This window comes from Thunnus maccoyii, chromosome 5 (genome assembly GCF_910596095.1).
Source record: "Thunnus maccoyii chromosome 5, fThuMac1.1, whole genome shotgun sequence".
Taxonomy (NCBI): Eukaryota; Metazoa; Chordata; class Actinopteri; order Scombriformes; family Scombridae; genus Thunnus; species Thunnus maccoyii.
This window is the reverse complement of record NC_056537.1, coordinates 11,447,187-11,463,549: the sequence shown is the minus strand read 5'-3', so window position 1 is coordinate 11,463,549 and position 16,363 is coordinate 11,447,187. Positions and strand designations below refer to the sequence as shown.

At 39.2% G+C, this 16,363-nt stretch overlaps 1 protein-coding gene across 1 annotated transcript in view; it reads left to right on the top strand.

The window, feature by feature from the left end:
- The window catches only part of shisal1b (shisa like 1b), a 107,792-nt gene extending 97,117 nt beyond the window's left edge, over nucleotides 1–10,675 (top strand). The window contains exon 6 of the mRNA XM_042411851.1: nucleotides 7,433–10,675. Within this exon, the coding sequence (XP_042267785.1) occupies nucleotide 7,433 (1 nt within the window). The 3' untranslated portion in view covers nucleotides 7,434–10,675. The remainder of the gene's footprint in view (nucleotides 1–7,432) is intronic.
- The last annotated feature ends 5,688 nt before the right edge of the window (nucleotides 10,676–16,363 follow it).

The following is a 16,363-nucleotide window of genomic DNA, read 5'->3' as shown; positions in this document are numbered from 1 at the left end:
ACTCAGTCTTGTTTCATTTCCTTTCAACACTGTTTCTTTCTGTGTCTCATTTTCTCGCCTGCCTGTTTTTCTTTATACTCAGTGTTTTGTGACGTAGAGAGCAACATTGCAGGGAAACAGCGTGTCGAGCAGGACAAATTAGAGCATTTCTAGCATACTTTTCCCAAGCCAACAGGGAGGAATCTCCACCGTCAGGCTCCCTGTTTACTTAAGTTCCTTATTAAGACTGAAGTGCGCACACACACACACACACAATTACTGCCAACCAATAATACCGCTAACTCTGTTCCTTTCAAAATCATACCAACTCACTGTTAAGGCATGCAATCGCTTCAATATATGGTTTCCCTCTGACTAAGGAATACAGACTTTAAAGAATTCTACCCTTCCGCCCACTAATGGATCATTTTCTGTCGAGATGCAGCGATAATCTGCTACCGATCAAAAACGTTACAGCACATCTGCTGCAGTTTTTAACTTGTTCAAACATAATTTACCCGTTTCATTTACTGGCAACATGTCGCACACTTTCATCACGACTACCAACAGGCAGGGCTCAGACGGCGGCCTGAACACAGGCAACACCCAGAACATCCCGGGTCTGCTCAAGATGGGACAGATGGTGAGTCGGTCCAGCCCAAAATATCCTTTATATAACACGGAGTTTACACGCCGGGACGTGTTCAGCTGTTTACACGCAGTTTCACTGAAACCAGTTGAATTTACCTTTTAAGCAAAAGTCTAACATTGATTTTTTATTGGAAATCAACTGAGGTGTGGCTGTACTGTTAATACTACTGCTGCTGTTTTTGTTTATAATATATTTAATTTAACCTCTTTCTCATTATCTAACACACTGACATGAATCCTGCTGTTTGTTTCAATCTGTAGGGAAAAATATAAGATAGTAAATTTGAATTAATACAGCTGATAAATATTATTAATCAAGATATGATGATTACATATACAAAATATTATAGGTGAAAAATAGGGTGGGAAAGTACTTTGTGGTACCCACCAGGGTTTATCTGCACCACTGACAAATATTTTATCAAATATTTTACACCATTGACTTCAATGAACTTAAAAGTTCATTATGTTGTTAGAAAACCAAATACTGTTTTATCTTTTATATGAACAATGTATTATTATGAACATACAATTGAATTTTCCATTAAAGAAAAGATACAAAAATATTTGTGTATGCTGTCAATTATAGCTTTTAGAAAGAAAGAAAACCGGAATTGGCCAAAATCGGAATTGGCAGGTCAGAGTCTCAAAAAAATGGAAATTGGAATCAGCCAAGAAAATTACAATCAGTGCATCTCTAATTTCCGGCAAAGCATCTAATCTGTATTCGTCTTTCATCTCAAAATAGCTGCACTCTGTCGTAACATCAACCTCTTTTCAAAAGAGAAATTTTCTTGATTTTAAGTCTGACGGCTCATTAGGGAGCTGTCATTATTAATGAATAGAAAAGAACAGAATAATGTGAAGCTGCACTGCCCGCCAGGGGCCACTAACTCATATTTAACCTGAATGATTTGGCTCTGAGTCACATTAGAAACTCTTCTGTGGCAAAACACCATCTGCTATCCTTTCAGTTTATCTTTTTATTACCTTTGAGAGCAGTCACAGGAACCTCAAGGTGTGTTAGGCTTCGTGTGATTTGTTAAAACACAGAGGATGATTTACAATGCTAGGTGTGGACTATAACATACTGAAGCCGCAGACATTGGTCAGACTCTCATAATGTAGCTATACAATCATCGAGCAACACAGTCTGAACAAACCCACATTTCTGTGCAGTCAATTTTTCATTCAGTTCTGTGTCTCAGACACTGTGCACCCTATCTCTCTGACTGGGGCTCAGAGTCTCTTCCTAGAGGTAGACATCTCTCTCGGGTCATGATAATTTAATGTGGGTAGAGTTTTGACAAATGGCTTTGAGAAGCAGTGTGGACTGTGCGAGCCATAGATAGAGGAGCTGGGATACTGCAGAGGGATCCTGGGGCTGCTCTGCTGGTGGAAACATGGTTAACTAAGACTGGACATATCCACGGAGCCTCCTCATTAGACATGAAGTCAGTTCAGTATGATAGGACTCATCAATCCTAGACTAGTGAGGTTGACCTGTACTGGCAGCTCTGCAGCTTTAAACCAAGGATGTCTATAAAAAGGTGTTGAAACTTCAGCAAAATACACATTGACAAAGCGGGCCTAGAAAACAAGAGCATGCTAAATACATGGTAATTCATGCCGTTTACAGTATGAGCGATGGGAAATGCCTCAAGGTTTGATAGCGGTGTGGGATAATCTTGTACAAAATCTCTTTCTATAAAAAGTGAAACCGCTCTCTAATAAACAAGATACCATTTACAAAGAGCTAAGAATATACTTAGATAATCACTCACATCACTAAAAAAATGACAGATGCCGGGAACTAAATTCAGTCACAAGCAGTTTCTGGGGTATGATTAGAATAGCCTGTTTGCTTTTTCACACAGTGAAGCCCTTTTCACAAGCCAGATAATGCTTACACTTTCTATTAAATGTGTTAAGTAACAATGATGGCTGATACTGTATGTATATCAGAGTCGATATTGCCCACACAGTGCGTCATCAGATGGTCCATGGTTTACTTGCGGGCGTACAGATCTTTATCCCCAGAGAGGATGCAGGGTAATGGCTCAGAAAACTCGGTCCACTTAGTTGAACATCTGTTGGCCAAATGTAAACAAAAAGAGATGGGGTCAAGTCCCACAACTGGCGCAGCAACATCTAAAAACAACCCAGTCACACAGCAACTCAGGAATTCAGCACAAATGGTTACCAGTGCAGTGGAGAAATCCTGCCAGTGAGTCAAAGCATCAAATCATTTCTCCACATGCACAGATCTATTTCTTCAGAAAAACCGCAGCTTGGCGTGCAGCGTGTGGGAATACTGTTTACCATATCGCTACGTGAGCGGGCTGCTATGTGCTGCTGAAGATCTGCTGGGGGTTCAGTGTGGGCGGCCTGGGAAACTGTTATTACTTTCCTCTTATTAGAATCTCCCATTCATGTTCACTTTGAACAAATAAAAGAAATTTAACTGGTGCCATTCTTCACCAAGTTGATCCAAGCGAGAGAAAAACAACAGGTCTGAGGAGTCAGATATTACCGTTTACCTTCAGTTTATAAGAACAATGCTTTGTTTCTTAATGGGCTTTATGGGCTTTATGGGCTTTATGGGCTGGGATTGCCAGTAGATGGAAATTAACCCACAGGGTAATCTGGCACTTAACTGTAAACAACAACAATTTGAGGATCTCTATGTCTTGAATGAAAAAATGAGTGTAATAACATCCACTTTTATATCATTTATATTGTTAAATAACATCCACTTTAAAATGCATTCAAATTAATACAATTGGAGCATGATGGGTGGTGTCAATAAAAGGGTGCTTTAGTTCATCTGCTGTAAGCTATCACATTGCCACAGGAAAAAAAAAAAAATTGGCATCACAAATCCTAGCAGGGCTCTCATGCAACCCTTAAACAGCAATAAACTCAGCTGTTCCTGGAAGATCCTACTCAATAGCCATTAAGTGCTCAGCAGCATTAAAGCCCTGATCTGTTGTCCACTAGTGGCTATTAGGACATTACAGGTTTGGCCAGGATCCCAGGTATTGCCAACCCTCTTTGCCCAGTAGTTCACCTCTAGCAATTAGCAGCAGTAGGGCGGAGCAGCATCTTTGAACATCTTGACACCAGAAAGAAAATTTAAAAAGAGCTTTGCAGTGAGGTTCTGCTGCAGTAGATTATCACTTATTTTACATTCCTTTTGTAGTGTGCCCACTTTGACACTCTCCCCTCTCAGCACTGCAAGAAATATCTGATCTACTGCTGTCATTTCAGTCTGGCTCAACTGCACATTTTAAATACACTTAGTCTGTCTTTAGTCAGTGCTGCTCAAGACTTACTGTACAAAAAAAGCTGAAAGATGAAGATAAAAAAATAGGCTGTGGCTTATCTAATGTCCTAATGTTAGAAATTCTGAGGTTAGAGGTCCAAGTCCCCCTTTTATAGTATGCAACCTCCCTAGAAATTCCTGAACAAACACCAAAGTGAAAAGGGAGGAGGGAGAGTAGGGATGACAAGCAACTACAGATACAATGATTGCTACTTTCTTGGCCTATTCTGATTTCTGTTTTTTTGAGATTCTGACCTGCTGATTACAATTTTGGCTGATACAGATTTCCTTTCTTTCTAAGAACTGTAATGGACAGCATACACAAACATTTAATAACTTTTCTTTAATTGAAAATTCAGTTGTATGTTCATAAAACATTGTTCATATAAAACATAAAACATGAAGACTGTTTGATTTCCTAACTACATGATGGACTTTTAAGTTCATTAAAGTCAACTGATAAAATATTTGTCAGTGGTGCAGATAAACCCTGGTGGATACCACAAAGTTTCCCACCCTATTTTTCATCTATAATATTTTGTAATTTCCTAAATATTATCTTTTTTACTGTAATCAAAAAGCACTTTTACTTATATAGAAAATATCAACTCTTATGTCATTTTAATAGTGATTTGGAGCACTCAGCGGGTGTGCAATTTTTTCACTCTGCTCTACTTATTTGGTCATCATGTCTAGATTAATAATATTCATCAGCTGTATTAATTCATATTTACTTTTTGATATGTTTCTCTACAGATTGAAACACACAGCAGGATTCATGTCAGTGTGTTAGATAATGAGAAAGATTATTAGAATTAATTATAGCATAAAAAACAGCAGCAGTATTAACAGCAGAGCCACACCTCAGTTGATTTTCAATAAAACATTAATGTCAGACTTTTTCTTAAAAGATAAAATCACCTGGTTTCAGGTAAACTGCGTGTCAACAGTGTATCCACCATCTTTTAATTGTGGAATGTAAACCCCCAGGTTGTTATGTCCCAAATTCCCAGAAAAAATATGCCCTCAATAGTAGCTATGGACCTGCTCATTTTTGGTGTCAGAATTAAAAATACATGAGTCAACGTTGGTTTAATGAGTGCTGAGCATCAGCCAGAAGTGTCAGATAAAAGTGAAGGAAATGAGATGTTGGGCAACATCAAGGGACACCAATGCACATGAACCACAACACGTCACAGAGTCCCTTGGCAAATTATAAGCACTTGGCACTAAGTTGCAGCGGCGCATCATGCCAATATCCACCCACTCACTTCAAGATTGGTAGCTTACTGGGCCAGCTGAGCTTAGCTGTAGCTCGAGCGGTCCATGTGAGGTGGCATCTGTCACCACATTCAGCATACCTGACTCACCAGCAATCGTAGCACTGCCTCTTACAGTCAAGCCTCAGTGACTCAGCGTTATCATCATTCAGTCTAGTAAATGGAGTCTCCATCACACTCTCAGTCTGTCTAATACATCGCTTTGGTCATAGGTAACATTCCTAACACCAGGACTTAAACACCTGCTGGTCCGTCTGCTTAGGAAATGACAATCAGCTACACTCTGCTCAACTCAAAAAGGCTGAAACAGCATTTCACATCTTTTTTTTTTTTCCTCCTGTTTCTTTTTCTGTCAGTGTGTGATCAAAGCCTAGCTCCTGTCTCCTGCATATTCACATCCATCTTTGAACTCCCTGGTTGGCTTTCTGTGGTAATAATAGAATTGTACATTATGAAATTATTCCTGGCCTGTCTGTCCGCAGAGCAGCATGCCAAGACCTTGTCCAATTAAAGCAACACTCTCCATGTGGTGTGAGTTAATTAACATCATAGATGCTACAAAGGCAGCCAGGCACAGAGTTGTGCTGCAGGCTAAAGAGAAAGTGCAGGAGAGTAGGTTTACCTCTTTGCAAGTTGTAGAACGCCCTTTAGCATTGCCACTAGCAAATGGGGGTCACTAGATTTCCTTATGTTTATTTTTTGGGTTGTGTTTGTGATCTTTTATTAGATCTGTTGTCACACATTTACTTTCCATTTTAGTAATTTTCTCTAGAGTGCAACAATAGAGTTACCCTCAAATGCTTATCATCACCCTGATGATAACAGATATTCCCGTGTCCTCACAAGAATTTAAGGTAAATCAGAGATAAGGTCAAAAGGTGAAAACTTTTTTCCCTATTAACAAAGTAGTTAAATGATTTTAGGCAGCAGAAATGGGTGCGGTGGATGTGATTCATGGAGGTGGGGTGGGCTTAGAGTCTTTACAAGAATTACAGACTCATAAAATATTCCTGTAAATCTGATTGCTTTTTGAAAAGCAAAGCGGCTGTTTTATTAGTCTTTGTGTTTTCAGGGCTTGAGCAGATTTTCTAGCCAATATATTGTTATATAAAGATCAATTTGGACCATGAAGCACAAATCACACACATCATGATGTGAGACAATTTCAGCCATGCAGCTAAAAGCCATGTCCGTGTTGTTCCAATAGGATCCAGGCAATTTTTCTCAAACAACTTCTGTGGTAACCCAGTGAGAGATGAGTGCACTCTGGGCTTAAAAATGGCTGTTTGGAGAAGACAAAGCAATGATACAGCCTCCATTTCTTATTAGTCTTTGTTCTCTGATCAATTTTTGATATCATCAAAACATCTATGTATGCATGTGATCCTGAAATGTTTCTGTTCTTTGACAGTAAATTCTCATAACAAGGTTCACTTGCTTAGTTTTCTTAAGTTTTCAACGGCATCTCATTCCCCTCATCTTAAAATAGTTTGCTCAGTTGTCATTGAGATGGATAGTTGTTTTCATGTGACCCAAACCTGTAAGTAACTGATTTTTGGCCATTTTGGGGCAACAGAACAAGCTGTAAACACAAAACTGACACATCACCTTTTTAAGGTGATATGTCAAACTTGGCAAACTAGGCCTATTTACTCAACCAGCAGATACAGAGCAACATTAGTAGGAGTCATTCATTCATTTCTTGCACCCTAATTAATCCAAGTCAAATATTCACTCTACTTGTTGTTCTGTTTTCTGGTCTCTATTAACTCATTTCCTTTCTCTCTCTGGCTCTTAAGTTGCTACATGCTACACCACAGCTAGTAGACAGTCGGTGTTGTATGTTTCTGGTGTCCATTCAGTCTATCTGCAGTCCGTGTTGCTTCACATTGCTGCAGACCAAAAACCAAACCAGAACTCATCACAGCATCAGGCACCAGAGAGCATCCTATAACAGAGACAGCGGTTAGGCTCTCCCCACATTTACAGCAAAACCATCTGATATCACAAGACTGAAATTCCATACTTAGGTTGCATGATAACAACTAAACCATCTACATGACAACTGTATCTGCTGATGAAAGCCATGAAAAGTGAACTTTATGTCTTTATGTTTACTTTATGTTTTGTCAAACTGATTTTCCAAGGTAAAAAGATGAACTTTCATGTGAAATGTCTGTTTTTTCTCTCTGGGCAGAATGATGCTGTGAGTGGACAAAATGAAGAGTAGCAACACCTTGTTTCCTTACATGGTACAGAAGAGATGCCCCACAGACATCCATCTTTGGACCACTGACGCAACACCACTGGTGGGCTAGCCATACTGTAGTAGTTCACAGAGACTACTGCCCCTTTTTAATGAGCACAAAACACCCATGGACTGACAGAGGCAGGCTGACATGGCATTTAAAAACTTAGCTGAACAAAGGCTGTGAGGAAACACAGAGGGCCATACTGCTGCTGTCACAGCAAAGGAGCGACAGACACACTCAACTGCTCACAGGTGTTCAGTCCAAGGCCTGGAGTATCCCAAACAAATCCGAGCTGAACTGGATGAACTGTACTCGCAAGCGAGAAAGCTTGCCTGTTTTTAAAAAAAAAGCTCATCTTTCTAGATATAAAATGTTTATTACACTGCTGTGTCAGTTTGTGTTCAGTAGCAATTAGACACAGTTGTGGGTTATCTATTTGGTGATTTATTTATGTGAACTAGTCAGAGAAATATATGAGTGGTTAACATTCGGAACATGTAACAGCTTAGGTTGATGCTGAGCATCTCACTTAGAGTAGAATGTTTTGTTACTCGCTGAATCCAGACACAAAATGTCTGCAGCCATGTTGAAAATTAATATCTTGTATGAAATGTTTTAGGTCTCCTTTCTGCAAAACAAGTGTTTTCTCTATTATTGTAACGTATCTGACGAGGACATAATGCCATACAGTTTAACTGCTGTAGATCTAAAGGTTTTACATTAGGTCATCAAGATTTCTTTTAGGTTTATTGAGGAAAAGGATCTTGACACTCAATAAGTTATTTCACCCAAAACATTAATGAGGATCAGGGATGCCTTCGCAACAGCAAAGAGCTGTATGCTATGTTAAACATAACCTTAACCCTTGGCTACAAGCCTATTCAAGACCATTACTTACAAAGTTAGCATGTGACAGTTGCCTCGGTAACTTCATTCAATGACTTGTTTGCCCTTCCTCATTACCGGAGCTGCTTGTAACAGCTCCATTAGCAATATAATGCAAATGAATATCCATTTGGTTCTTTTATAAGGAGCGCTCTATATCCCACACTGGTAATAGACAATTGTAAGCGATTAGCCATAATAGAAATGTAAAAGAAAAAAAAAAAGACATTAAAACCCCCTTCACTGTCAGCAATAATGTACAGTAGCTTAATCTGAGAGATGACATGGTATGTAGAAGTCAGAGCGGCTGGCCAAATGAGTGCACAGTGCACGGGGTATTCACTGAGGTGTATCACAGAGGGGTTTGCTCAGTTTACATTTAAATAAGAAGGTGAAGTCAATGAAACAGACATAGTATAGTATTTCTAGATAATGAAGTCATATTGGGAAAGGTCTGACATTTTCAAAAGAAACGCTTTTACTTACTAGGGCTGCAATTAATGATTACTTCCATCATCAATTGTGATTTTATCCATTAATCGATTAACCATTTGGTCTAGAAAATGTCAGAAGATTGTGCAGAATACCCATCATTTCCTACAGCCCAAGGGGATGTCTTCAGATGTCTGGTGACCAACAGTTTAAAACCTAAAGCTATTAAATTCACTATTCATGTTAGGATAAGAAACACATCAAATCCTCACTTTTGAGAAGCTGGAACTCATTTGTTCAGTATTGTTTGCTTGAAAAAAAAACTTTCCAACTAGTTGCAGAACAATTTTCTGTCAATCAACTAATACAAATAAACAATTTCTACTTGTTTCAGGCTCTACTAGAGAAGGTTTCACATCATGTGCAAATCTGAATTAGCTGCTAAAATATACGGTACGTTTTTTCAGTAATCCATAAAATGCTGTCCTTTCTGATTGAGGAAAGCAAACAAAGCAGCTGTTGATGCCAGACTGTGTACGAGCGTCAGAGAGTGAAGACCAGGTGGACAGAAAGTAGATACAGTAGGAGAGGGGTGTCTGTCCCAATCTTGCATCTGCAACTGGGAATCTGGCAGCTGCCATGCCTGAACGTGCACACAATCTGTGGTCTGTGCACGAATTGCAGTGTACTCGCTGAAAGCTAAGAGGAGAATCCCCACAATTGTTGAAGGAGTCTCTAAGCCACCTGGATCGACACAAAAATGTGCGGACAGAAAAGAGCCAGCCACGAGACTTGCCATCATATTTATCCTCTCTGTTTCATCAAGTGGGCCCTAACACAACTCTGGTCAAGTGCTATAAATGCAGGGCCTGTCGGCGTCATCCTCAGTTATCAGCAATAATATTCACATTTGCTGAGTTGTTAGAGCAAGTTAATTCCCCATTTCAGTAGCTAAAGTTTAATTGCGTTGTGTGCCCCAGCAGGCTTGTGCCATCGCTTTCAGGGGAAGAGAAATAGGATGTGTCCAAGTAAAATAATTGGCCACGAGATCAGCAGTGGCTCTAAATTACGCTCTCTTGCTCTTTCTCTCTGTAGCTGCCTCCCTTTCCCAAAGTGTGAACAAGCAGCGGCTAACATAGGAGGAGAATTTTTTAACAGGTGCAGCAGCACAAAGGGGATTTAATTAGTCCTCAATGCTGGATAAGTGGGAAAAATCTGATATGTTAGAGAACATGTCGCTTTTCAGGGCTCTATGCTGTGTGCTCTGACCTGTAATAAGGCAAAGTGGGTCTGTTCTTATCACCAATAAAATAGTGACACCCAGGGGGAAAAAAAAACTTTATTTTGTCTCTTATAAGTAGTAGCAGGGTCAAAATGTATTCCTACTCAAGAGATATACGAGGAGTCTTTCCCCTCTTCTCAAAATGTTACAACTTGGTTTTGTGATGTTTTCTGTTTTGTTGAAAACAGTCTCGACTCTGACCTGATGTGATGTGGTACTGTAAATCGTATCAGCTCGACCCTCTTCCCAAATAAAAAAACAAAATTAAAAAAATAAATTAAAAAAAAATAAATAAATAAAAAATAAAGGATGGGAAGAAGGGAGCACACATCTGTTTCAGTCTCTCCAGGTTGTCATGGTAACAGTTGCCTTACAGTTGAATACCCACCTGTACACAGAAACTATGTAGTGGTTGATACCTCACTTTTTGGGTGTGGTGGTGATGATAATGTGCACCACGTTCTGTCTACAGTATGTATTTACTACTAGATAGAATGTTCAGTACCGTTTTCAGTTGGATTGTTATTGCACTTGTTGACTTTGTATTGTCACGACGACAGGGAGAAATAAAGTTTTATCTTTTCCAGTGTGTTTAAATCCCTCTGTGTCAAGTGCTCTTTGGGGGGAAAAAGCCTTTCAAAGGCAAAACACTGTGGAGCACCGAAACTGACAAAAGTTAGTAAAAGGTTATCAGAGAAGTCAAAAATATAACTGAATACATCAATAAAAGAAAAATGAAGCCCCTCAACCTCCAATCATGTGGTTAAAAATAGAGAAAAATGATATATTTTCTCATTTACCTCCAAATATTTGATAGAATGATCTTTCACTTGGTCATTTATTTCCCGAAGAATAAGCAAAATTGGAAGTGTAGTGAGGAAATCATGAAAAAAACAACAGTATTATATATTGATGTGTTCAGTTATATTTTTGACTGATAACCTTTTACTGCCTTTTGTCAGTTTTAGGTCTCCATAAGCCTCTGAATGAGCTGTGTTTGCTTCTTTATGGGTAATCAATACACCATGTGATGATTCATCCTGCCTCAAAAGCAGTGACCTTCTCAAGCTGGCAGAGCCACGTCCAAAGCTGGCCAACACAGAAACATCATTAAACCAAAGAGGTGATGGTGAAAAAAGATAAGGCGACAGACAGACAGCGACAGGTCGTGTCAGACCTCAACACCTCTCTTCAAATCAGACACCTGCTGCTGCTTGCTTGCGTCAAAGGGCAGGAAGTTTGTTACCAGGTTGTCAAGGTCCCTTTGAGCTTCCCTAATAAGCTCTGACTTCTACTCCCTCATCCACCTCTGTCCATCATCCGGACCAGGTTCTGCTCATCAAAACTGCTTCCTCACCCTGCCATTTCTTTTCCATTCACTTCATCTGTGCCCTCCTCCTTCCTGTATGCCAGTAACTGACTCTCTTCCCGTATGAAACCAATTGCTGCCATCCATCACCATTTAGAAACCATTGTCTAGATTTCCACATCCTGCTGTTATGAGGAGCCTGAGATACATCCTGCCAACATTTATCTATTAAAACTCCATTAGGCCTCGGCTCTCCGATGCCCTGTCTACTCAGGCCGGATCTTATGTGGCACTGACACCGCATTAAGATCCATCTGAAGTAGATGTTAATGTTGCTGTTTCATGACATCCATTTAAACTAGCTACTGTGAGTCTTCAAGTATCACTGTAGTGGTGGGACCACACCTAAATTCCTCTAAGAAACACAAGAGCAATACCAGATAGAGCAAGTGGCTAATTTGTTGTTGTTGTTGTTTTGTGTGCTATTAAAAGTGATAATTTATAAATGTTATTTTCAAATTTTATGAGGCCACAACTAACAATTATTCATTGATTCATTTTCATATTTCATTTTATTTTCATTGATTAATCTACCAATTATTTTCTCAATAAATCAATTATTCATGTGGTTCATAAAATGTAACGATCCATCCCAAGTTCCCACAACCCATGGTTACCCTTCAAAATGTCTTGTCTTGTTTTGTTTATTATCATAGAGGAGTATGAAAACTAGCAAATATTCACACTTGGAAAGCTGGAACCAGTGCCTTTGACATATTTGCTCAAAAAATTGCTGAAACAATTATTATCAAAATAGTTGCTGATTTCTGTCGATTGACTAACCATTGAAGATCCTTGTAACCCTTTAAAGCAAAGCGACTTCTACTTGTCGACCCCATGTCACAGATTCAAATGAGTTACGAGCAGGTCAGCCAAAGAGAGATGTTCCTTTCTCAGATTGATTCATGTGAATAGTTTTTAGAGGCTTGCAGAGGTACAACACAGCAGTATTTTACATTAACAAGCAAAGACTAGTAAACAGTAGAGATGCACGACATCATCGGCACGTCATCGGTATCGGCCGATAAAAGCTCTAAAATGAAATATCGGCATCAGCGAATTCTGGCGAATTCTGCTGATTATGAGAGGCCGATATGTCGCCATCTCCTCCGCCACCTGACTGCTTCCCTTGATGGACTGTGACACCCTGATGGTCCCGGTGCTTCCTCCGCAGGAAGCTGCCTGTCAGACCCGCTGCTTCTTCCCACTTTAACCTGAATAACAAACCGGGGTTCAGTGCTCCACAGAGAGAGCCAGGGCTCACGTTAGCTGGGAGGCTAGCAAAAGCTAGCTGGCTGTGCTTCCTTCCGGTCATGCTGCGGCTAACACTCCGCTAGCCTCCCAGCTAACATTAGCCCCGGCTCTCTATGTGGATCCAACTGGACCACCGAGCCCCGGTTTGTTATTCGGGTTAAAGTGGGAAGAAGCAGCGGGTCTGATGGGCAGCTGAGTGAAGTGGAGCCTGCGGAGGAAGCACCGGGACCGTCATGGAGAAACAATCCATCAAGGTGCCGCCGTGTTCGGTTGCAAAGATAGGAAATCCCTCAGCTGACAGGATGTACCGCTCTGTTTGAAAACTAAAAAAACTTCTTCTTCTTCTTTTTGGTTCATAACAGCGGTTGGCAACCAGCGTATTAGGCGCAATATCGCCACCTTCTGCTCCGGAGTGTGGACCAGCAATTAAATCCTACACATTTATCCTGTCTGTCTACTGAACTCAGAGAAAACTCTACTGCTCCTCCCTCTTGGCAAGTTCATTTAAGTTTTAATGCTGAGGACCTGAATCCAGTCTTCCTAAGTTCTTCCTTCATATATTGTCTTTCTTGATCATACTTAGTACAATCTATGCTTGCATGCATAATAGTCTCCTCAGCCAGCTGGAAAAAAATATGTGCATATATTGGTATCAGCATCAGCAATCGGCCACAATGATTTGGAAATATCGGCATATTGGATATCGGCAAAAAACCCAATATCATGCATCCCTAGTAAACAGTCAGAAAAAAATCATAATTCGTGTAGCAGAAATATGTTTGTGACCCTTCAGATTTATCCCTTAGAGGTCCCAAACCCCACCTTGTGAATCAATGGTTTAAATATTTTAATTATTAATTTTATTTTTATTTTTATTATTATTATTTTATTTATGTTTCTTATTGATAAGCAACTGCAAATAACAATTATTTTCATTATTGATTCATCTGTTAATTATTTTCTAAATCGATTAGTTGTCTGGTCCATTAAAGTGTCAGAAAATGATGAAAATGTCAATAACTGTTTTCCACAGCTCTAGGTGATGTCCTCAAGTGTCTTGTTCTGTCCTGACCAACAGTCCACAACCCAAAGATACTCACTAACTTTTACAAGCTATTCACTATCATAGAAGACTAAAGAAACCAGGAAATATTCACATTTGAGAAACTTTAATCAGAGAATTTGGAAATTCTCTTTTTTAAAAGTGACTCAAAGCAATTAATCAACTATCAAAATAGTTAGCAACTAATCAATTAATCTTTGCAGCTCTAGATAAGTATAGTATTATTTACATTTTGACAAGCTACAGTCATTGATGATTTATTGGTAGCCAGTAATTTACAAGATGGTTTTTGTAGCTATTGGGATTTAAAGCTTAGTTATCTCACACTGATCAGAATTATTTGCTAAAGAAAGCTGATGAACAGAGCTGATATTTGGCTTCTCAGTTTCGGTCTGGTCAACATACAAACACACTGAGCTCAGCAGAGCAGAGAAACGGGGAGTGACAATAATAAACTTCCCCCTCCAAAACTGCAGGGAATACACCGCTTAAATTGAGATTGTAAATCTAAACCCACCAATCCACCTGATTTGCAGCAAAAAGTAAAGATATGTCAGCCATGCAGCAGATAATTATTGAGCATATTAAACCCAGAACAATTCATACCTTGAAAGAGATTATTTCTTCTTATGAAATGTAATTTAGCTTTGACAGTCAGCAGGTGACCATCGGTATATGAATGTAAGTCATGAGTGCAGGAACTATGAAGCAGTACAAAAAGGAGCTCAGCAGTTGAAATATAATTGATATGCTGATATGAAGACTCATAAAGCATGCTGTCACATAAACCCATTGTTTTGAGTTGAAATATATTTTTTAATGCTCAGCTGGATATGAGGTGTGTGGAGTTAATGTAAATTTGTGACAAAAGCCACACTGAGCCTCCCATATTACATGGATATAATTACGCGGACAGGCTATGTGCAGTCATGTTTACATCCCCAAAGCCAATAACATACAATATTATTTTCAACAACCGGCCTAGCTTACAGTGAGGTGATAGAAAACCCCCCAAAACAACAGCAACAAACGAGGGTGAAATAGAAACAAAATTAATTCAGCTTCCCTAAGATCATATAACGTTAATAACATGTAACGTTATTCATATTTCACCACTATGTAAATCAACAGGAAAGCAACACAAAGCAAGTGCCAAACATCAACCAAAACAAAATTAATGCTACTGTCAGCTACTTCAAGAAGTTATTTCACAATTAATATCAAATCTGACACTGTACATAGATACACTGCAGGGGCATTGAAGTAGAAGACCGTCAGCAGACGCCAAGAAGCAGATCTGAGAGAAAAATAAAGTAGCTGATAGCTTATTTATAGTCTCAAGCACACAAATACCAACTCAAAAGAGCCAAGAAAACACTAACAATATTAATGTCAGCACAAGCAGCCGGATAGCTAATAAAAACTTACCTTAAGGTGAAGATGTGGTCTAAGTGTTGGCAGGAAAGGTCGCATTCCGGCTGAAACTGGCGTTTAGGTCAAGTGACCAACGGTCGGCTAAACAGGTAGCTAGCTAGATGCTAGTGTCCGTTGGCAGCAGGAAGCGTTAAACATATTTTTTTCGTCCACAAAGACACCTTAAAGTGATATAATAAGACTATTGTCAGGCAAGTTTTCTTATGACATGCTAAATTAGCAGCCGAAGTGTTTACAGTTACGGTAAAATTAACAAAGGAGCCGCGCAAATGAGTGCCAGACGTTTGCATTTTTTTTTTTAAAAAAAAAAGACCGCCATTTTGTAGAAAGGTGCGTTTGATATAATGTACATTACAGCCAACAGAGTGTGCTTTATCAGTGTGACAGCTACTTGGAGACCCAGAGTGGTCAATATTACACAAACAACAAAGACATTGTGATATAAACAGCAGTAGAAAGTAACTAAGTACATTTATTCAAGTACTGTACTTGTACTTCACTTTTTCCATTTTATGACACAAATTTGTACTTCTACTCCACTACATGTCAGTGGGAAATATTGTACTTTCTACTCCACTACATTTGATAGCTTTAGTTATTTTTCAAGATTTGACACAATGGATAATATAACAAGCTTTTAAAACAGCGACATATTGTTAAAGATGAAACCAGTGGTTTCCAACTTTTTGGGCTTTTGACGTCTTACAAAAAGCAGTGCGTAGTCAGGGTCACATTTCAGATGTCTATGAGTTGTTAACAGCTCCAGCAAATAGTGATTTTTCCCTCTAAACCTCTCACATGGTTTCATTTCAATAAATGTTCAAATCATCCAATATTTCAACACAAATCAAAGATTAGAGAAAAAGTCCAAAAACTGAAAACAGATGTGTGTATCATTTGTTTTTTCTTCCCTCACCCATTAATCATCCGACCCGACCCCCGGGTTGGGAACCACTGGTCTAAACTAGCTAACTGTATATAAAGTAGTTCAAACTAGCTCCAACTCCAGCAGCTACAACAGTAACATGCTGCTTACACACTGATACTTCAGTATTAATAATCTAATGATGTCATATATAACTAGAAATGCATTTCCTGTGGAAAATGCGTGTGAATGCTGACAGCTGGAATAACTTGCAAAGCATTGCTGCAAATAC